Source organism: Phascolarctos cinereus, unplaced genomic scaffold, assembly GCF_003287225.1.
Source record: "Phascolarctos cinereus isolate Bilbo 61053 unplaced genomic scaffold, phaCin_HiC Scaffold_3;HRSCAF=262, whole genome shotgun sequence".
NCBI lineage: Eukaryota > Metazoa > Chordata > Mammalia > Diprotodontia > Phascolarctidae > Phascolarctos > Phascolarctos cinereus.
Genome location: NW_027555736.1, coordinates 75011119 through 75035196, shown reverse-complemented (window position 1 = coordinate 75035196; position 24078 = coordinate 75011119). Strand labels below are relative to the sequence as shown.

The following is a 24078-nucleotide window of genomic DNA, read 5'->3' as shown; positions in this document are numbered from 1 at the left end:
TACAAAAGGAGGATTTGGAGTAGACCAATGGTGTCCAAGTCAATTAGAAACCAGGGGCTGTTAATTCCTGCATGAGGATCCCTGTCCGCTCATATTGACTTGGAAAATCATATGTCAACATTATCTACATGCTATCGTATTTTTATTTATTTTGTTAAATATCCCTCAATTGTCTGTATCTTCTTACACAACATGACCAATATGGTCATATGTTTTGCATGATTGAATGTATATAACCTATATCAAATTATTTACCCTCTCAAGGGAGGAGGTGAGGGAAGGAGAGAGAAAATTTGGAACTCAAAAATTTTTTTAAATGAATGTTAAAAATTGTCTTTACATGTAATTTGAAAAAATAAAATAAATGTTAAAAACTGTCTTTATATGTAATTGGGGGGAAAAATAAAATATTCTTTAAAAAAAATTTAAAAAATATCTCCCAATTACATTTTCATCTGGTTCCCTTATATTCCTCTGAACTAGAACACCCACAGAGGTTCCTTCTGTCTCGGACATTCTACAATTTCACAATGCTCCCTCATGTACCCTGAGCTATACCATTTTTTCAATCCTTATGATTTTCCAGAGGAATAATTTAATAGGTTAGCTACTGAAATTTACTATTGCTTAGCTTCCCTCTGACTCTTTTATCACTTTTCTGATGAAGAACATAAAGTTTATTGATGAAGAGCAAACATAATCAAATGCATTTGTCAGGCCAGTACATCAGGACAGTCAGTTCACAGCCTCACTTGATAGATTAATAAAGCCAATAGCTCTCATCTACATAGTGCTATGGGTTGCCTGTTATGCCAGGCACTATATTCAAGTTTTCTGGTCAAAAACAAGTTTCCTCCTTAATCTCTTCACTAGCTTAAAATGTTATTATTCTTGAAGTTCATGCCTTGCTTTATTTTGTCCTAACTCTAACTTTATTCAAGTTACTTTCCCATTAAAAGCCAAGGGTTAGCCATCTATAAAATGGTTGCTATGTAGTCAACTTTGGTGGAGAGATGAAAGAAATAGGCTAATGTTGTTTTGGGTATTTATTTGATTTTTTGGTCCAGACTTGGGATTTCCCAAACAGGCTTTCCTGTTGTGGAAATTTCTTCCTTTGATGTAGATAGACAACTCATCTATAACTTGCAATTTTAAAAGAGTTGTCTAAGGTACTGAGAAGATTAAGCGACTTATTGTCACCCAACTGCTATGTCAGAGCAACACTTAATATCAAGTATTGTTGACTCCAAGGCTGGCCTTTTATCCATTGTTCTACATTTCTTTTCCACAGATACCATATTGGTCCAAATATAGGCCATACCCTTAAAATGAGATTTCTTCAAAAGGAAAACTACATATGAACATTTAAAAATAATTCACACTCAAAAGATATATTTTATATGATTTGGGTACAGTTTTTTAGATCTTTTATTTCAAATAAAAGTTTTTAAATTTATTTTTGTCATCAATGTTCTCCATCACTTCAAATGTCCTCCCTCTAAGACCACAACTATAGGCTATGCTCAGGTTTGTGCAAGTCAGCTTTTGGGAAAACATCCAACCTATATCCTGACCAAATGCAATGCATGCGAAATACCTTCAGGCCCCTGGGAAAGATAATTAGAGGATGCTCATTTCTTAGGCTAGGAAGAGGAAAAGGAAGCAGCTTTAAACTCACACACTCATCCATGATCCATCCCACTGCTGAAGCTTACCACCTGTGTGACCTTGAGTGACCCTGTGACTCTCATTTCTTCATCTGAAAAATGAGGGGGTCAGACTGGACAGCATCTGAGTTCCCTTCCAGATGGTCTCATGACTTGTATGGATGCTGGACACCCAGTTATGCCTGACTCACCCAGCTGAACCAAAGACAAAAGGCTGTCCAGCCACCCTCCACTCCCCACCTTCGTTCCCAATCCTAACCCCTGCTTACTTGATGTACTTGAAGTGCTTTCTGTTTTCCAGTCACCTCTGCGTAATGTGTTTTTTGGTGGTAAGATGCTCTTCCTGGGGCCACTCTCATAGATTCCATACTCCACTTTTCCAGAGAGTTGCTGAGAATGTCTAATAGGAACTGTGATCTCTAAGTCTAGAATCAAAAGGAAAAGTGAGAATTAGGCAGGAACACCAAATATCTATCCCAAACAACAAGCACTTATCAAGAATGTACCAGGCACTGGGGATATGAGGACAAAAAGGAAACATTCCCTGCCCTGAAGGAACTTATGTTCTATAAGGGAGCCTACATTCTATCATGTTTATTATGCTCACAACAGTCACTAAAAGGGGAAAGGAATAAGCATTTATGAACTACCTACTATGTGCCAGGCACTGTGCTACAAACATTATCTCATTTGATCTTCACAACAACACTGGGAGGTAGGTGCTATTATTTCTCTTATTCTATAGCGAGGAAGTTAAATGACTTGCCCAGGGTCGTGTAGCTAGTAAGAGTCTGAGGTATAATCTGAACTCAGGTTTTCCTGAGTCCAGGCCCAGAGCTCTATCTACCGTGCCTAGCTGCCTCCCTGCACCAAAAATTAAAAACAAAAATGAACGCCCCCCCCCCAAACAACCCAAACTCTTAGCTTCCTAGAGAATACCTTTCTCGATTGATCCTGAAAAATGGGCAGGGAAGGGTAGAGGAGGTGACTTTGGGAAGAGAACAAGTATTTCAGCTAAAAATGGAGGGTTCTTTTCTAACACTATGTGGTCTTCCTTCATTATCATAACCCAGAAGGGGCTATAGCACCATGAAGCAGGAGATCTTAACCTGAGGTCTGCAAGCTTAATTTTTAAAATATTTTGATAATTGCATTTAATTATAATTGGACATAATTTCTCTTGCTTTGGTTTTTCGATGTATGTCCTGCAGAAATTAGTGAGTTCAAGTAACCCTGTGTGTTTTATTTTATGCATTTTAAAATGTTATTCTCAGATGGGATCCCTAGGATTCACCTGGTTGCCAGAGTGGTTCATAACACAAAAATGTAAGTTAACAACTTGTACCTTAAAGAGAAGTCTCACAGGTGCACAGACTTCCAAGACTGAGCCACAGTATTGCTGGGTTCCCACTAGGGAACTAGAGTTCCCTTATTCAATAAAGAGTTAAACGTGGACTAATAGTTAACATCATGGCTCTCCACTGGCTTTTATTCAATCCAACGAGGAGTTACTAAGTATATTGTTATAAAGATGACCCCATATAACTCACTTCTTTCACTTTCTCTCTCTCTTTCTATCTCCCCCTTCTCCAGATTTCTACCCAGAATCAGGTTGGAACCTTGCCTGACCCTTCAGGGAAAATGACCACTTCTCCTGGCAGAGGACAAATGCCTCTGAGATCACTAATTTCTGCAGAAAACACACTGAGAAGCCAAAGCAAGAGGTCAAATATACCACTGCCAGTTTCCAGAGCGTCAGAATTACCATCAAGCCTTCCCAAGGCACCAGGGTGGGTCCTGTTTGCAGGTATAAGATTTCTTGTGTGCCTTTGGCTAAATAGATTTTTACAACCCAGGAAGTTCCGGCTGGCTGCAGCCTCTCCCTCCCCTGGTTTTGGGTGTGGCTAAAGGTGCTCTTTCAAAGCAGAGGAGCACCCAGTTGCTGGGATTCAAAGCAGCTTGGGCCAGTCAGGAGCTTGCTAAGAAGTATGGTATCTGTCGTGTGAAAACAGCAATTGAGGATACATTAAACCCAAAGACGTGGTCTGCAAAGCTTTAAAGTTTTTCCCTAGAGGGCATTAAAAGCACGATTGTATTTCAGAGGGGGAGCCCCATTGCCTTGTGCATCATTCTTTCCAGAAACAAAGTCTGGCCCACACTCTAAGCACAAGATGATGTTAAAATGAACATTTCTAGACTTAGAATTTTATTTTTAAATAAATTTTGACTTTGGACTCTCTTTTTCCAGGGGTGAACTAGAAACACACTGAAACCCAAACTGCTTCCATTTTAATAAGAGAATGATATAAGAGCAAATATTTGAACAGTAAAGACCTGGTGTTTATGTGTATCAAGAGAGTGACAAAGTCTTAATTCCCAGATTCATTCACTGCTTTGTGCTCATTTTCAGTTCTACCTTTTGAATGGGAATTTTCTGGCTCCCTGGTTGGCTGCTAATGAGCTGAGTTCATCCACTTGGCGTTTAAATGCTCTTCTTCTGTTTGACATTTAAAACCCTTCACCACTGACTCCAACCCATTTTTCCAGTTCCTTACATTATTCTGCTTTACATACTCTTTGCAGTTTTTTTTTGTTTGTTTGTGTCCAACTCTTCATGACCCCATTGGGTGTGTGTGTGTGTGTGTGTGTGTGTGTGTGTGTGTGTGTGTGTGTGTGTGTTTGGCAAAGAACATTTCATTATCTAGCTCATTTTACAGATGAGGAAACTGAGGCAGACAGTTGTTAAGTGACTTACTCAGGGTCACACAGTAGTGTCTGAGACCAGATTTGATGAGTCCTCCTGACTCCAGATCCTGTGTTCAATCCACTCATCACCTAGCTGCCCCTTTACACATGCTACTATCTATACCAATTGACCTTATAGATTTTCCTCACATACAGCATTCCATTTCCTGTCTTTGGGCTTTTCACTTGCTGCTCTCCATGACCTCTCCTCAACCTCTCAAAATCCCTCAAAATTCATCTGCATGAAGCCTTTCCTGCCTCTCTGTCCTCCCCCACCAGTGCTCTCCAGCACATCGTTGTCTCCCTCAGTTGAACGTAAGCTCCTTGAGGACAGGAACCCTTCTTTACAACTCCAGGGCTAAGCACAGTTCCTGGCACAGAGTGGACATTTAATAAACACTTGTTGATTGGTTAGGCCTTCGCCATCCTCAGCGCCAACAGAGACAAAGGGAAGCCGGGAATTTGTGGAAGTCAAGAGATGCAGGCTACATGTCGATAGTACATTAGGATTCTTCAAAGAAAGATATACTACCACTTATAATGAAACCAACCCATAAAGGAACATTTTAATAAGGGTCATGGAATTTAGAAGGGTCCCTTAGGTAAGATCTTGACAGGCATCTTTCCAGAGATATAGGGCCTCTTGATGACTTTTTTAGAAAATGGTCCATGGATGTCTGCCTGGCCTCCCCCTTTTAAAAAATTCTAATCACTTCAGACTTTCCTATAGGGAAGCGCAGACATTAGAGATAAAGTTGTTGTCTTCCTGGTCTTGCAAGAGGAAATAGACTGCTGTCTCATCAACACTAACAATTCCAGTTGCACCCTGATGTTGTGCAAGACATATTTGCTTTTAAAATGTATGAACCCGCTGTCGTTTTCACTTAATCATTTATCCCATGCTCCTTCATCACTTGCTGCTTTATTGGGGGGGGGAGAATTCGCTGTTTTGACTTGAATGATGACTAATTCCAAAGGCCCAAAACCATGGAATGTGATCCTGAATTTACATTCTACATTAATTTACATACTACATTAATTTTTAAAAATTTTCTACTATAACCAGAGACCTAAACATTGTCTGAAATAAAAAGTAATACCTGATTGTTTCCCGGATTTTTGCTTCTCAAGTTGTCTTCGAGTTATGCTGTCTCGTAACCGTTTAAGATTTTCCTAGAAGATTGAAAATAAATTTATTTTTAATATATACTCTGACATTATCCTCATGGCACCAAGGCTATAGGCAGACTTAATTTTTTAAAAATGAACTATTTCTCTGGAAATAAAATTAACAGGGCTCAATACAGGTGGCTTTCAATCAGAAAAAAGCAAACACTTTCAGACTTTTATTCTTTTTATGTCCCAAAGTAAGATTCTTTCAGGCAGCTAAATGGTACAGTGGATAGAGTGCTGGGCCTGGAGTCAGGAAGACTGAGTTCAAATCCTGCCTCAAACACTTGCTAGCTTTGTGACCCTGGACAAGTCACTTAACTCTATTTGCCTCGATGTCCTCATCTGTCAAATGAGCTGAAGAAGGAAATGGCTCCAGTATCTTTGCCAAGAAAACCCCAAATGGGGTCATGAAGAGTCAGCACAATTGAAAACAGCTAAACAAGAGACTTTCCCTGAAATGAAGTCGAAATTCATTAGCCTATCATTTAAGACTGTTTGAATTATGGCCTTTACCAGACTCTTCAACCTTAACCTTATCTCCAGCTACTCTTCTACATAAGCTCCTTAGCTCTAGCCAGAATAGTTTTCTTATTGTTCCCAAACGGACTCTTTACATTCCTGTCTCTGACCCTTTGCTCCCATCATTCCCTCTGCCAGAAACACCTTGCTTCTTCATCTACACTTATATAAACCCTGCCTTTGGGGGGAGGGGAGGCAATCAGGGTTAAGGGACTTGCCCAGGGTCACACAGTTAATAAGTGTCTGAGTCACATTTGAACTCGGGGCCTCCTGCTCTATCCACTGTGCCACCTAGCTGCCCCTCAAAGGCTTCCCTTACAATCTCACCTCTCCCATGAGCTTCTGGGAGTCAGCAGGAGGCTAGAGTTCCAGTCCCAAGACTGCTACAACCTATGGGTATTGCTTGTTACTCCATCTCTTGGGCCTTGGTTTCCTCATCTTAAAATGAAGGGGGTGGATTACATGATGATGATAATAATACCTGTGACAACAACTCACGTGTCTAGGTTGCTTTAAGGCATTTTCTTCATAATCAACTCGTGACATAGGTAGAACAGATAAGAAAATTAAGGCTCATGGAGGCCAAATGACCTGCCTAAAGTCAAGCAGCTAATAAACAGAAGAGATAGGTTTTGAAACCATCTCTCAGGAGTACCAGCTCAGCACCCTTACTACCACACCACACTGCCTCCCAGTACAAAGTAGCTTTGGATGAACACCCAACATGTGCTACTTGTACTACAGGAATTCAGAGTGGCACTGAGATTCTGATTCCAATTATTTCCTTATGTGCACATCTCATCTCTCCAGACCAGGGGTCCTTAACCTTTTTGTACCATGAACCCATTTAGCAGGCTGGTGAAATCTGTGGACCCCTTCTCAGAGTGATGGTTTGTTTTTTTGTTGGTTTTTTTTTTTTGGTGAGGCAATCAGGGTTAAGTGACTTGCCCAGGGTCACACAGCTAATGTCAAGTGTCTGAGACTGGATTTGAACTCAGGTCCCCTGACTCCAAGGCCCGAACTCTATCCACTACACCACCTAGCTGCCCTAGAATAATGTTTTAAAATGCATAAAATAAAATATGTAGGATGACAACGGAAATCCAAAGGTTAGTGAAAATAAAGATATAATTTCTCCCCATCAAAGTTCATGAATTCCAACCATGTTAAGAACTCCTGCCCTAGAGAGATTGAAAACTCTTCTTAAGAGTCTTACAGCCATGTCTTACAACCTCTTTTCATGCTGGGTGCCTTGTACAGAGTAAATAGTCTTTCAATTCCCCTCTTTGGGCCTCAGTTTCCACATCTGTAAATTGGGTTATATGACCTTTAAGGTGCCTTCCAGCTATGATCCTAGCACACAGCAGATGCTTAATAAATGCTTGTTGATTGATTGATCGGCCCTAGGATCCTTTTCGCAGAGAGCTCCAGTGACATAGTGGCTATTCTACCACAAGGTAATGGCAAGTCAGGGGTTATCAGAGAGCCACTGAAGAGGTGGGAATGGGCTGGCAGACCCTGAGGTTCCAGAACCCAGTGCAGAGAAAGACAGATGTTTTAGAGGGGAGCATCCTGCCAGGGAGAGAGAAGGAATGCTGGAAACATCTGTGTCAGAAGTGCTAAAAGCTGGTCCTAACAATGTAACGTGGGATCAGAAGGGCTGAGACAATTCAAAGAGCCTCCAGAGTCATCTGGGGATTGAAGATTCCAGAGGGGGCGGTTCAGAGGCAAGAACCTGGTATGATCCCCACGCAGGAAAGTTTGCTGCACATCAGCGCATGATTGGGCAGGGCTTTTTTTTTTTAAAAACATCAAGCTCTCAGGGCATTGTCTATGCTTCCTGCCTGCTCCCTAAAGGGAGTCAACCGGATCCAGTTAGGGTCAGAGAACCATTGACGATTTAATCAGTAAATATTTATTAAGTGACTGGCAAAGGTGTAGAAGGAAAAAAAAAATAGCAGGGGAGGGCCTGGCAGGCTCAGAGAGAGCTAAGTCCGGCAGGGATGGAGGGGTATTGTTGGAGACATAGTTAGAAATAATCAGGAAAAGGAGGGTGGGACAAAGCTTGAGGAGGCCAGGTTAGGGAATTCAGACTTTATCCTGTAACTAACTATTGAGAGACACTGAAAGATTTTGTGCCAAAGTGGGACATGGTCAAAGCACTGTTTTAAGATGCTTTGTGCACCAAGAGATGATTTTTTCTTTTTTTTAGCTACAGAAATTCACGATTGCCATCTACAAAGCTGGAGAGGGTTTGGAAGGGTTGTGATCAGAACTGGGGGAAGGACTCCTCACACCAAAAACTTATGTATTTTTCTGGCTATGATCTTTTCTGGCAGCCACATAACACTCTGACTCATCCTGAGCTTGTAATTAATTAACACTTCTAAGTTGTTTTTTTCTCATGTGAACTGCTGTTAAGCCACATTTCTTTCATTTTGTGCTTTGACTCTTTATAACCTGAATGAAGGACTTAAATTTATTCTTCTTAAATTCTGTCTTACTAGATTTAGCCCAGAGCTTCAGCCTGTTGAAATATTTCTGAATCTTGATGCTATCATTGAATGCATTAGCTATCCTTAAGTACACATCCGATTATATGATATCTAAGTTATTATCAATGCAGCACAGAACTGAACCAAGACTGAGCTCTGGAGTATGCCACTAGAGAAATACTTCCATGTTGACATTATAAATAATAACCCAATTTATTAATAACAATATTTAATTTTATATATTGTACAATTTTTGCTGTTTAGTTGTTTTTCAGTCATGTTTGACTCTGTGACCCCTTTTGGGATTTTCTTGGCAAAGATACTGGAGTGGTTTGCTATTTCCTTCTCCAGCTCATTTGACAGATGAGGAAACTTGGGCAAACAGGGTTAAGTGACTTGCCCAAGGTCACATAGCCAGCAAGCGTCTGAGGCTGGATTGGAACATAGGTCTTTCTGACTCCAGACCACAGATTCCCAAAGTAGACAACATCTCCCCCTGGGGGGTGCTGGAAAGATAGGGGGGAGTAGTAGCCTTGGGTGCAACTGGGGAGCAGGGGAAACATAAGGAAAGAAGTGAAGGAAATTTTGAAAAATCATTTGTACATGTTTCATCTGTTGTGTAACAGAGTTAAAGTCATAGTGATTTTATTATTTTCCAAATAAACACACAAAATGCAAGTTAAAACCAATCAGTGGTCAAGTCCACCAACAGGTCTTAAGAAGAAAGTGTTGGCAGGCAAGCACATTGTCGGGAAGTCCAGCACGCATCAGCAGGAATATATATGTGTAATGACTTGTTTACAGTATGATACTACATGGTTACATGATGCAATATCTGTCACCAAAATTTCAGAGCAAGAAAAACCCCACAAATTTACAATAAATTATTAAATTAAAGATGGGTCATTTAAAAAAAATTTTTGAAATGATGCAAATTTCTAAAAAAACATTAAAGGGTTAAAGAAAGTAGATTTTTTGGGGGAACACTCAGTAATTTTTTTTTTTAGGCAATTGGGGTTAAGTGACTTGCCCAGGGTCACACAGCTAGTAAGTGTCAAGTATCTGAGGCTGGATTTGAACTCAGGTCCTCCTGACTTGAGGGCTGGTGCTCTACCCACTGTGCCACCTAGCTGCCCCCAATTTGCAAAACTTTTGAATACAAAAATAAAAGTCCTATCACTTGTATTTAATATTACTAATACTGAATGACTTTATGATTAGGCAGCTAGGTGGCACCATAGCGCACAAAGCACTGGATCTGAAGTCAAGAAAACCTGAGTTCAAATGCAGTCTCATATGCTTACTAGCTGTGCGAACGTGGGCAAGTCACTTTACTGCTGTCTGCCTCAGTTTCCTAATTATAAAATAGGGATAATAATAGCACCTACCTCCCAGAGTTGTTGCGAGGATCAAATGAGATGATTGTAAAATGTTTAGCACAGTGACTGGAACATAGTCAGCATTCTATGAATGCTAGGTATTATTACTATTATGATAATGCTGGTCATCTTCCATATTATACCATCTCCTTAGCACAGTGCTTAGCCAATCGTATTTATATTTTTCATTCACTCGTTAGCTGGCATTATCAGTGCTAGCAAAAGTTAATTAGCCACTTAGGCTGCTTCTTCCTGCTGTGTTAACAGTGACTCTCAGATGCCTGCCCTGGGTTTATATTCTAGGAGACATAAAGCCACAGCCCAGTGACTGCAGGGGAGGCCAGTTTCCTAACCTGAGTCACAGAGAGCAGGATCAGGTCTAGAAAGCAGTGGAATTTCTCCTTTATTTACTCCTCATTTCTGCTAAAGTTGTCCTTGATGGGAGACCATGGAGGTGAAGGGGCTGCAGGAGGGGCTTTTGTACAGTTAGTGCCCCTTGTTCGGCATATCTCAGCAACAAGGAAAGCTACCGAACCAGCCACCAGCTAGCAGCAGCTCTCCATTCTGGGTGTTGTAGCTCTAATCATGGCAAGCACATGGAAAGCAGAAATTACCTGCTGAAAGCGAAAGGACTCTGATCTCTTCTTCTGATTCAGCTGCCACTCCTTGAAATGGAGAACAGCCTCATCCACATTAACAATGCCCAGCTTGACTTGTTCCTGTAAGGTGATGAGCTGTCTCTGGCCAGGAGTTTTCATGCCAGCAAATGGATCATAGATGCTTGACTGGGGTCTGTCCCTCCACGGCCTGACCAGTGACTCTGAGAAAAGACAATTCACACACATGCACTTGAATCCACCAGGGAAAAGTAGACAGCTGGGTAACATAAGAACAATCAAACGATAAACATTTATTAAGCACCTACACTGCCAGGAACTGTGCTGAGCGATGGGGATACAGAAAGAGGCAAAAGACAGTCCCTGCCCTCAAGGAGCTTACAAGAGAATGACTCTGAAAAATAGATCGGAAAAAAACCCCAAAACTTGCCATATAGACCCTAGGTGGAACAAATCAAACACTAAGAGATGGTGTGGTACAGTGGGGAGTGGGCTGGATTTGGAGTCAGAGTATGTGGGGTGGGTTCAAATCCAGGTTCTGCCTCTTATCGACATGAGTGAGTTTGGGCAAACCACTTACATTCTCTGAGCTTCCTGGTTCCTCTACTGGAAAATAAAGGGATTGGATTAGATGATCGCTAAGGTCCCTTCCAATTCTAAATCTGAAACCCTATGAATTTATACAAAACAGGGGCAAGGAAGGAGAAAAAAGGCAACTGGCAGTCTATGGACAATTAGACAATAAAACAAAATCACTGTGAGATGACTGAGTTAGGAGCCATGCGTTAATCTATCTTTACCTCTTCCTTCAGTTCCCTTCATAGAGCACTGCACATAGTAAGTGCTTAAATCTGGAACTATGCCCCAAAGTCACTAAACTGTGTATGCCCTTTGGCCCAGCAACATTACTATTAGACCTCTGCTCCGAAGAGATCAAAGGAAGATGAAAAGTACTCATATGTACAGAAATGTCTATAGCAGTTCTTCAAGTTACAGAAAAGAACTGAAAGCTAATGGGGTACCCATTAACTAGAGAGCAATGGAACAAATTGTGGTATATGGATGCCATGGGATATTATTGTGCCATAAGAAAAGGTAAAAAGGATGTGTTTGAGAGAAACCTGGGAAGACTTAGATGAAGTGAAGTGAGTAGAACCAGGAGAACTATCTATACAATGTAAAAATATATACATAAAAGCAAACATCTTTAAAAGGCTTATGGACTCTGATCAATGTAAGAGCTAACATACTTTCAGAGAACCAATGAGCAAAAGTATATTACCCACCTCTGATAGAGAGGAGACAGACTCATTTTGAAGAATGAGACATACATTGTTGGGCACAGCTAATACAGGAATTATTTTTCTTGATTACATATATTTGTTACAAAGGTTTTGTCTGTCTTTTTTCTCAGTTTGGGAGGATTGGAGTTGGGAGAGAGGGGGAAGCTAGGAATAGGGTTGGCAAAAAGAAAGAAAAGGAAAAGAAAGAAAAGAGAAACATTAAAAAATGCTTTTGAAATACACAGAAGAGAATAGAAGTAATCATAGATAAGTAGGACAGCTTTCAAAGTTACATACTAAATTTATATATTTGAAAAGCAAGTACATGATGGAGATTCATAGTACAATACTCTCTGTTCCTCAGTGTATATGGAGTGGCTCATTTTAATAGATATTTATTAAATTCAGAATTTTTAAAATGGAAAAAATTCCATAATGAGTCTTCAATGTTTGCTGAATGAGAACAAAATCATGAGAGAGTGTGGCTTGTGATGAGGTTAGAAAGCAAAAGGAGTCTTTTAGGGAGTTATGAAACTCTGAAAATGAGTGTTAGAGGTAGAAGGATCTAAGTAGTCAACAGACTCCTTCAAACCTTAATCTCCTAGGAAGCCATGGATCAGAACCTAATCTAAAAAAGTAATATGTGATAGAGGAGACCCTATTCAGTCAAAGATGATTCTTCAAGGTGATTGTTATACTATCCTGCCCTCTCTTCCCAACCTCTGCCCTGTTCTATTGAATCTTGAGAACAATGACAATCCACTTGCAAAAAAGGATGTGACTGTGATGGGGCTTCCATGTTCAGACTGTCTTTAATTCTCAACAACATTCATCTCACCACTTCACTCATTTGAAGGATGCTAAGTGTCTTCTGTGAGGATAAGTGAGAAGCCATAGAAAACAGGCTAAATTTAAGCCTGGAAATAATTTTTAAAACAATAATAAATACTCCTCCCGATCCCACCTTACAAAAAAAGGAACAGACATAATACTAATCGAGGGAAGATTCCCATCTTACCTTTTCTCATGAACTCAGAAGAAATATACAAATTTCCAGGCCGCTCCTGACTTTTATCTGCAAATACTAAAGAAGAAACAACACTACATAAAAGCCAATGCAAACTTCTAGAGAATCCTCCTCCTGGAATAACTATAAAATGTCTTATAATTTGGGTGCACATCAGATAAAATGCTGTCCTGCCCTAAAGAAAAAAAATACCCTAAAAAAAAACCATAGTAAGTCCATCACAGGAATATGGCGTCCAATGGAAAGAGGCAACAAATAGAGGGATTTCTCAATGAAGAGAAACATACAAATAGTACTTCTCCAGTGTAGAAAGACAAAGGCAGAGAGGGAAAAGAAAACAAATGAGCAAAATCATGAAGTGAGCAAAGAAGAACAAAATTTTGATCATCTAACTGAAGTATACTGCAATTATGGGACCCCTCAAAGCTTGGTCTAACAACTCATAGTCTTACCTGAGATTTATAATCATAGAACACTAGGGAAATACTCTTATGGGATTAAAGAACTTTCTTTTTTGCAATTCCTGGGACGAATTTCACAAGATGAATGCATCCCTTAGGCAATATTACATGCCACTAGGCTTACCTTTAGAAATATATGGTTCACTCTGGGACATCTGGTAACTGGCATGAGGACTGGTCTCTGGCCTGGGCACAGGCACTGGGGGTCTGTTGGCCAGATCCACAGAAAAGGCACTATCATCTTCGACTGTGTGGTAAACATCTTCATCCCCACCATCAGGGCAAGAGTCTCTCTCCAAATGGGACACTTCTACACTGTTGCCTAGGAAATAGCAGAGAAGCAAATGACCCTACCAGCTTGGCAAAATGCTGTCATTTCTAGAAAATATTTAAAACTAGCTCTTGAACCAAATATGGACACACAAAGAAAACTTTTTTTTATTTATCACTCTTTGCTTCTTTTCCTCTCCCCCTGTCCCCAGTACCCATTTACTCCTATTTGGGGATTATTTTAGAAGAGAGTTTATCTCTAGCCTCATTTTACTCCTTGGGATCTAGGTTATCATCCTATCAGAATTCAAGAAAACAGATGATGCTATTCAGGGTCCATAAGAGAAAGTGGAACCTCAATGCTTGAATGGAATTATGAGGGGATATCTCCGGATCCACAACAAGCTTAGGACTCCAATGTCCTATTGCCTGCTTCCCTTTCTACAAGGGATTAGGGGAACCTACGGGAAGAATCTAGCTTCTCCTCCTTTACCACTTGGCACCCTACCCATCTTCCCACTACCTGTTGTCTGGGGTGGAGGGGAGCAGGAGGCAGGGCAAGGTGGCTTTCTGTGGCTACTCTAACAAGCTAATCCACTTCCAAATATTAGTGGTTGACAATAGGCTAGGTGTTAGCCTTCTCACTTATTATGTCCATTTTAACAGAGGACTTCTGAAAATAATGCCTTACACTTCAACAGACTGATTAATGGTGAACAGACTGGAGAAGTTTATTTGTTTGTTTTTGTCTGGGTTTGGTTTTTTGCAGGTGGCCCTTTCTGTATTGCTAAAAACATACCACATATGTCACTGCCTACACATAAGACCAGCTTTCTCCTAGACCCACACAAAGTCTTGGATTACAATTTCTCTTCTCTTTTTCCTCTGCCCTGCCCACAACCCAGCTTTTACCTTCCAAAAATTTTCGAATGATGGAGTCTTTGGTGGCCACAGGAAAAGAGTCTGCGGATTTCGTGTTAGATGCACTGGACTGGAGCATCTCTACATCTGGAAGGAGAATTTAGAATTTAGTCAGTCAGTAAGCATTTACCAAGCATTGATTTATTACGTGCCAAGCACTTGGGATACAAAGAAAGGCAGAAATACGGCCCCTGCCCTCAAGGATGCTCACATTCTAGTGGAGGAAGCAACATGTAAATAACGACACAAGGTCTGGTCCAGGAACTTATATTCTTACAACAGTGCCTGAGTCAAAATGGCTTACAATGTACGTTCAAAGTAATCTCAGGAAGGGTGTGAGGAGGGGACCAAGAAAATAGGCTTTGAGCTGAATCTTGAAGGAAGCCAGGGAAGCCTAGAGTCAGAGGTGAAGAGGGAGTACAATTATCTCTTCCACTTTGCTGGGGTTAAGCATGGTGTCTCCTCAATCTGGAAAATCCACGTAAAAATTTTTGGCCCTCCCTTTGTACCAGGGAAAAAGTATGAATTTTTTTTCTTTCTTTTTCATGGGGTATTTACAGCACTATACATATATTTTATGGATTTCTGACTTTCTAAGCCTGCTGGCCTTCATCTGTCACCTTCAGCTTTCACAAACTCCCCCAAAATTCCCATTTAATTTCTTATGCAGACTAGCGATATATCTCGATGGGGAAAGTTGCGATGTGGAAGAGATATTCCAGGAAAGAGGGATAGCCAGTGAAAAGGGACCAAAGTATAAGAACACTGGGAAGTCAGGAAGAGGTCAGGTTGCAAAGGGCTTTAAAAGCCACACAGAGGATGTTGATATTTGATCTTATAGGTATTACTCTTAAAATTGGCTTTCCTTCCCAAATATCCTGCTGGCTAGGCATGAAGGCTGAGGGCTCCGATTTTGCAAACAGGCAAACTCAGATGAAGCGGTTTCCCTAAGAGGCTCACAGTGAGTAGGATGCAGTGAATAAGTAGCTTAAAGGAAAGTGAAATTTAAGAGTCTTACCTTTTAATTCCTGGCCCTGACTAAGAGAAGAGATCTAAGTCTGAACTTAATTCAATAGGTCAAACTGTACCTCAAAAATTCATATTTTAAAATGGAGTAATGGAACTAGATGGCAAGTGGGTGTTCTGATTACATTTCCTTGATAACTATGGGTTAAGGAGGAATGAATAGTCCCCTCCTTCCTCCCTGTTACCTTTATGGCTAAAAATCTTCCTAAAGTATATCAATCTACTTTACTGCCTTACTAAGTATAATCAACTGAATATGATTTAGTCCTTTATGATAACTTCAGATTTTTAGTGCATCAGAAGCATCATTCCACACATAGAACTCTAGATTTGAGAGGGGGTTTAGAGATGATCCAGTACAACTCCTTCAATTATACGCAGGAGGAAACTGAGGCCACAGGGCTTGTCACTTGCCCCAAGTTCCATCATTACTTCTAACTTGAGAGTTCTACAGTTACGGAAGGTATAAGAGATTCAGATGATGCCGTTCTGACCCTAGAGGAAGGGTTTTTAAAAACAAACAAACAAATTTCTAACCTAGATAGATTTCTTGCCAGCTGCTTCTCTTCCTTTCCTTTTCTTTTTTTTACAATTTTAAAAACATTTTATTTTTAACTTGTGGAATAAAACAAACATTTCCATAACATAGTACAATAAAAAAGATGATAGTACCCGAAACTGCAAAACTATTTTGCATAACTTGCTGTTCCATTCAAATATAAAACAAAATTATCAGGTAAATGTCATTTTTTTTTCTTCCCTCACCTTAGAGATGGCTACCATTAGACAAAAATAGGTATATAAATATATGTGTATACGCATATGTATATATACATATGTGTGTACGTATATGTATATATGTATATACACACACATACACATATGTAAAAACATATGTATATATACATATGTGTGTACGTATATGTATATATGTATATACACACACATACATATATGTAAAATTATTCTATACATACTTCTATTTATCAGTTCTTTTTCTGGATATAGATACCGGCTTTCTTTATATGTCCTTTACAAGTGTTTCCCCCCCCCCCCATAACATAGTACAATTAAAAAAAAGATGATTGCACACGAAACTGCAAATCCACTATGCACAACTTGCTATTTCTTTCAAATATACAACAAAATTATCATATAAATTTCTCTTTTTTCTTCCCCTAGATGTTTACTATTAGATACAAATAGATATATATATATATATCTATATACATATATAGATATATAGATATATAGATATATATCTATATATCTATATATATATTCCCCACTCTTGGACCTAGTTTCTGCCATATTGTTTTCCAGTTTTCCCAGGAGTTTCTGTCAAATAATGAGTTTTTGTTCTAAAAGCTTGGATCTCTGAGTTTATCATAAACTATATTACTATGGTCATTTACTATAATGTAATTTGTACCTGATCTATTCCACTGATCCACCACTCTATTTCTTAGCCAGTACCAGACTGTTTTCATAATTACTGCTTTATAATATAGTTTGAGATCTGGCATGGCTAGACCACCTTCTTTCAATTTTTTTTTCATTGATTCCCTTGACATTCTTGAGCTTTTGTTCTTTCAGATGAATTTTATTATTTTTTTCTAGCTCTATAAAAAAATTTTTTGGTAGTTTGGCATAGCACTGAATGAATAGACTAATTTAGGAAGAATTGTCATTTTTATTATATTGGTTCAGCCTACCCATGAGCAATTAATATTTCTCCAATTGTTTAGATCTGACTTTATTTGTGTGAAAAGTATTTTGTAGTTGTGTTCATATAGTTCCTGGATTTGTCTTTTCAGGTAGAATCCCGAGTATTTTATACTGTCTACAGTCACTTTAAATGGAATTTCTCTTTTTCTTAAAGAATATGGAATATGATAGTTTCTTTGAAAGTTCAAATGACTTCAGTTCCAGTAAATCAGGATTTTCTTCACGGAGGTCAGGAACTAAAAAGGGAGAAGTGTTGGGAACAAGTGCCTACATCTGCCTGCCCAAATTCTATCCATTTATCACAATATCTGTGAGTCTTTACATTTATTCATATTTGTTCAGTTGTTTTGGTTGTGTCTAACTCTTCATGACCCCATTTGGAGTTTTCTTGGCATAGATCCATAGATGCAATGAGAAAGATGGCTAAGATTTTTTCCATGCATTTCCCCTATTTCTACATGAGTCAGAATAACATGTTGATATGCATGTACCCCCATATGACCTATTTCACATACATACAAAGAAAGCAAAATCAGCATAACCAAAGAGAATTCCTTTTATATTCAATGACAAGTTTCTCTGTATGTTTCTCTGTTGCTTATATTGGGTTTGTGTTACATTAGAAGCACATTATAATTAGCCTAGCCTGGAGGGTCTCCTGAATGCCTTCATACTTCTAACTCTAATTCGGCATCTTATGTGACTGTCATTAAACATTAACTTTGACACAGAACCCTGGGCACTGGGCATTTAGTAAGTATCCTGTGACTTCACTAACTGAATCAGCCAACAGTCAAACTTCATTTATTAAGTGCCTACCATGTGTCAGGCACTGAGTTAGGCATTGGAGATACAAAAAAAGGGTCAAAATCAGTCCCTGCCCTTCCAGGAGCTCACATGCTGATGCTGTACACAGTTCTGTGGATTGACAGCATCCTGATGCCAAGCAAAAGGCATGCTCTAAAAAGGCCAAATGACTTCAACTATTTAATTTGGTCAAGATGTATAATTTCAGTTTTCAAGCAATTAACTAACCTTCATTAAGCCATAACTATTCTAGGAGCAGATGTAGTTGGGTGGTAGCAAGTGATAAGTAGAAAGAATGGAAACTGTGAGAGGGAAAGGGCCCTTACTCCCTGAATTAACCCCCTTGGGGCAAAGGCCCATTTACCATGTTAATTATGGGGCTGACCTTAGATTAGTTAAAGATAACTTGCTGATCTAACAAACAAAAGAAGCATTTAGGAGGCCTCTACAATGAGAAGGAGCTTAGGGTAGTGACTGTTCATCTGGCCTTGAAGCCAGGAAGGTCTTGCCTCGGACACCTACTAGCTGGGTGACCCTGGGCAAGGCCTTTCACTGCCCAGTACTCTAATCAGCTCTCTAAGACTCTGACTTACACATAAGGTGCTGACCAGCCTTGGTGGGGGAAACTCCCTCACTGATCTATCAGGGCACTAAAGTTGATGGGGCAGGGGAGAGAATATGAAGTTTGAATTTGCCAAAGCCCCTATGTTCTTACTCCACATCTAGCACTCTGCCAACTATGCCACCTAGCTCTGAAGAATCACATTCAGACATTTTGTGAAGGAATGAGCCAAGAGTGACACCAAATTCTAAAAAAGTGAACTGCGTGATACACCTCATAGGGTGTAAATCTATAATAGTTAGGCATGTGGAAGTTTTACTCCATTTGGGAGTGGCTTTAAAAGAAGAACCTGTCAGCACACAGAGTACAGTAAAACCTGTTATCTCCAGAAGGGCTCTGAACAAGGAAGTACCAAGTCTTTTTGCCAAAAGAAAGAACCTTTGACCAGTGGTACAGTGGCTGCACACCTCAACATTACAGCAGAGTCGCTGTGTTGGCTTGTTTTACCAGACAGAAGGAACAGAACACAGCCATTGGCTGTGTCTAAAAAATGCCAGCCTTTTCACATAAGAATCACAAGAAGTAACAAGAAATGAGAGAAAAAAGAAAGAAGGAAAGCTGAGAAAAAGAAGAAAGAGAATAGTGGAAGATGGTAGAAGCAACAGCAGCAGAGGTGATGGCCATCAGAACAGTGAGGAGAGTGGGGAGCTAAAGACACTCTGACAGGATAGGTTAGCATGGAAGGCAAAGAAGGAAGAAGGCACAGTCCCGAAGTCTGGGGGTCTGAGGCAGAGGCAAAGAGGGAGAAGTTAGATGCTGGGTAGCATCGTGGATAGCACTAGGCTTGGGAGTCAGGAAAACCTGAGTTTGAATCCCACCCCTGATACTAATTGTGTGACCCCTAAGCAAGTCACTTAATCTCTCCTGACCTCCATCCGCTCATATGCAAAATGGGGATAATACCAGGACCTACCTCAAAGGGTTGTTGTCAGGATCACATCTAGGGAGATAATAGAAGTGTTCGGCAAAGCTTCAAGCTCTATATAAATTCTAGCTAGTGTTATTCTTACTATTAATAAAATTAAAACAAAATGTTGTCGAATGTAAACCATTGTGCCCTCAGCACTGTAGTCTTTGCATGGGGCATAAGGAATTTATACTGTGTTTGTGAGCCGGGGTGTGTGTGTGTGAGAGAGAGACAGAGACAGAGACAGAGAGACAGAGAGAGAGAGAGAGAGAGAGAGAGACAGAGAGAGAGCGAGAGAGAGGAGAGAGGAGAGAGAGAGAGAGAGGAGAGAGACAGAGATAGAGACAGAGAGAGAGAGACAGAGAGAGAGAGACAGAGAGAGAGCGAGAGAGAGACAGAGAGAGAGCGAGAGCGAGAGAGAGCGAGAGAGCGAGAGAGAGAGAGAGAGAGACAGAGATAGAGACAGAGAGAGAGAGAGAGAGAGAGAGAGAGAGAGAGAGAGAGAGAGAGAGAGAGAAGACAGACAGACAGAGGAATAGAGACAGAGAAATAGAGATCAGGACACCTACACCTGAACAGGCCCTGAGGGCGTCAGTGCACAATGATGAAGGCTTGCTACCAGCCAGCATTTCAATGCATGCAGTGGAGTAGCAGATGAATTAGGACCCACACCACCTAGCTCTGTTTCTGCAATCATATCTTTAGCTCAGTGCCATAGCTGGTGTTCGTGAGAATGACCTTGAGTCACTGAGGCAAAGTTAACGTATGTTTAATATACTCCAGCCAAGAAGAAACGCGGAAGCATACAATATATCCTGGGAATATTTTCAGCAGAGCAGCATGAACGAAAGAAAGGGCATTCGATGTGGCGTCAGAGGACCTGGGCTTAAATCCCAGCTCTGCCACCCATTACCCATGACTTTTAAATATATTCTTCCAAAAGACGGTGCATTTCCTATCAATAGATGCAGAGTCTGGAAATACATGAAATTATATGGAAGGTATCCTAGTATAGTTAGTGAGAAGAATATGGATCAAAATAGTTGGGTTTAAATCTTAGCTCTGCTGCTTACTAACCGTATGACCTTAGGTAGGTCATTTCAATTTTCTCTTGGCTTCCCCATCTGTAAAATGGGTAACTGATATCTATCCCTTTCAAATCTGGAATAACACATTACTTCAGTGTAGGGTATTCTGGAAAATAAGTGTGCTACAAATAGCTCAAGTCCCCGTCCTAGAATAGAGTGAGAGCCTCTAATGTCAAGCTCAATCTAAAATCCAAGGCTGCTTTGCCAGCAGCAGACAGAACCCAAAAATTAAATGGTAAAGTATTTAATAAGGATAGGATTGCAAAGTGAGTAATAAGGAGAAAATTAAGCAATAGCTGCATCCTCACTTCCATTAAAAAAAAAAAAAGATAACAGCTGCCTCTGAGACTCAAGTTTTGCTTGGGGGTGGAAGGGATGACATGAGATTAGACCAGAGGGTCTAGCCTAGGGTAAAGGGGAAATCTTCAGCCACATAGGAATGTGGCTTTCATATCACATACATGAGGCTGGAACAAATATGATAAGAAAAGTATCATAATTCTCTATAAACTTTCATTTACTGTGACAAAAGTGTTATTACCCTGGTCCTTGTGGTGATGTTCACAGTTAAGGTACTTCAAGTAATAACAATAATAGCAAACATTTACATTATGGTTCAAGGTTCGCAAAACATGTTACAAGTGTTATTTCATCCTCACAACAAATTCTGAGAGGAGGTAGGAACTATTATTATGCCCATTTTACAGATGAGCGAACTGAGATTTAGAGAGGTCAAGTGATTTGCCCAGGGTTACACAACTAATTCGTGTCTGGAACAGGATTTGAATTCAGGTCTTCCCAAAGCCAGGTCTAGCATTCAGTCCACTGAGCTTCCCCCTCAAAAGTAGTTTCCTGAAGGAGGAAAACCCTGCTGTTCTTCCTCATCTGGTATTTTAGTTTAGAAGGATTTGGATTTAATAATAGCTAAGCAAACAGTTTCGTGGGCCCCCTCCCACACGCACGTTGTTGAGACTACATCTTACACTTATTTTGTGTAACCCATCTTTGTCTGAAAATTTCCATTTGTCTTTAGAACCTCCGATTGTCAGCAATTCACTTAACCAGCATTCACATGGAAGACAGAACCCACCCCCAATTCCAGTTTTTCTGGTGAGTTCATTCCTTTTCTACTACAAGTACTCCCCCCAGGCTTATCAAGGTAAGCAACATTGAAAGGTCAGTTTAATCAGACTGCCTTAATACAAAGGACTCTCTGTTCAACTTCAATTCATCTCAAGGCTTCCAACTGTGGCTATTTCTTGCAATTTTACACTTCCCCTTAATCTACCTGGGAAAGAAATAAAAAGCCTGTAGTTTGGAATATTTACGATAAGTAAAGACATCCCCCTGAGAAGCCATTAAATAAAAGCAGACTCCTTGCTCCAGGGATGGGAGATGCTTGGGAACAGAGGAAAAGAAAAAGCAGAGGACCTGCCTAAGAAGAGGCTGGAGTGGGCAAAGGAATCTTCTGGTTTTTAGGTTTTCTGTATTTACCAATATCCCAGAACAGGGATTTTTAACCTGGGTCCAAGGAAACCCAAAGCGTCTGTAGATAAATTTTAGGGGATCTATGAACTTGGATGGGAAAATAAACAGACAAACAAATAAATAAATGGATGGATGGATTTATAAATAAATATATATTGCATATATATCACATATATGTATATACATACATATACACATACATATATACGCCTGTTTTAATATAATTGGTTTCCTTTGTAATCCTGTATTTTTTACTTAATGCATTTAAAAACATGATTCTGAGAGGGATCCCTAGTCTTTCCAGACTGCCAAACAGATCCATACCACCCGAAAAGATTAGGAGCCCCTGCTCTGGGAGAAAAAGTACATTGTTCATTTGATTTCTTTAAACCTCTCTCCTCTATTGTCATGTTTGCTGCTCTCTCTAACACTGTGATGCAGTAACATTGTGCTTAACTCAACACACACTTTATTAAGAGCATGCTGCACTGGGTGCTTTGGGGGGATATAAAAGGACACAAGGAAAATGGGTTTTGGATTCCTGCCCAAGTCTTGATGTCTTGTTGGAAGAAGGCGAGGAAGGATCGATAGAGTGCAAAGGGAAGGAACCAGTGGCTGGTGAACTTGTACTCAGGCAGGGTAGGATCCAGGCTCTGGAGTTTCAGCTGCAAGAATCCAATTGTGCCCAGCTATATGGCTCCCCATTCCCAGAATTCTTTGGAGTAGGATTCATACAGCCTGAACCAGTCCCTGAACCAGGGGGTCAGGTCAAGGAAGCAGGGGGAGGTCCTTGTGTGTGACAGGATGTTCTCTCTTCTGGCCACCTTGTTTCCCCAAAGATAAACCAGAATATAAATTTAAAACCAATTTCCATTCAGGGCCATTGACAAGGAGGAGGAATAGTATGGTTTCAGAGATTATAGAGCTTTCTTTTTTTTTTTTTTTTGGCTTTTAGGCAATTGGGGTTAAGTGACTTGCCCAAGGTCACACAGCCAGTAAGTGTCAAGTGTTGTGTCTGAGGCTGGATTTGAACTCAGGTCCTCCTGACTTCAGGGCCGGTGCTGTATCCACTGTGCCACCTAGCTGCCCCAATTATAGGGCTTTCTAATTCTGAAATATCTTCCCACCTGTCTCTGTCCCAACACAAGTCAAAGCCTTTTGCTTCACATTTAGACAGAGGGCATAAAAGGAAAAATATGCCTGGAAGCAATAACATGGATAGAAATTTAATCATACTAAAGTACAAATGACAGACATAAGAGCTTTTCCAGCTAATAGGAAAAGGGGGTTAAATAAAGAATAATTGGTGCCTGAAATAACAGAAGGAGGTGCTAATGATGGAAGAGAAGAGTCCAGAAAGGGGAGTTTGGAAATGCAGAGAGCTGACCTTTAGCTTCCCAACTTTGTCTGTGGTCAATCTCACCAACCTTCTATTATGCATGGGCAAAGAGAAGCTGCTCTCCGGTATTTTATTCCCTTGGGAGTCACACATGCCAGCAGCACCATGGGAACACTGATTTGGAAAACAGATGAGGACACACTGTGACTGGATGTGGGGAAGCCACGTAATGAAGTAACCCTGGCTTTCTGTTCAACATGCTCTGTGAAGGGGGATGGGGGTCACTTGAAACTTGGTATCTTGGGGAAAAAGAATCCTATTCAAAGTTCCAATGCCTGCTGGGAGGCCTGATTCTTCCACAAGCCACCTACCTGACTTTAGCTCAATGACTTCACCCCATGGACCTCAGTTTCCTCATTTATAAAATGAGAGGAGTTGGATGAGATGCTCTCTTAAGTACCTTTCAAATCTAACATGCTACATCATTGTGACCCTACAAATTTTTTTCTGAGATGA

At 40.3% G+C, this 24078-nt stretch overlaps 1 protein-coding gene across 1 annotated transcript in view; it reads right to left on the bottom strand.

Annotated features, from left to right (window-relative positions):
• PIK3AP1 (phosphoinositide-3-kinase adaptor protein 1) overlaps positions 1-24078 on the bottom strand; it is a 144114-nt gene that overhangs the window by 20257 nt on the left and 99779 nt on the right. The window contains 6 exon segments of the mRNA XM_020996851.2: positions 1937-2092; positions 5513-5585; positions 10593-10798; positions 12897-12962; positions 13491-13688; positions 14549-14644. Coding sequence (XP_020852510.1) covers positions 1937-2092; positions 5513-5585; positions 10593-10798; positions 12897-12962; positions 13491-13688; positions 14549-14644 — 795 coding nt within the window.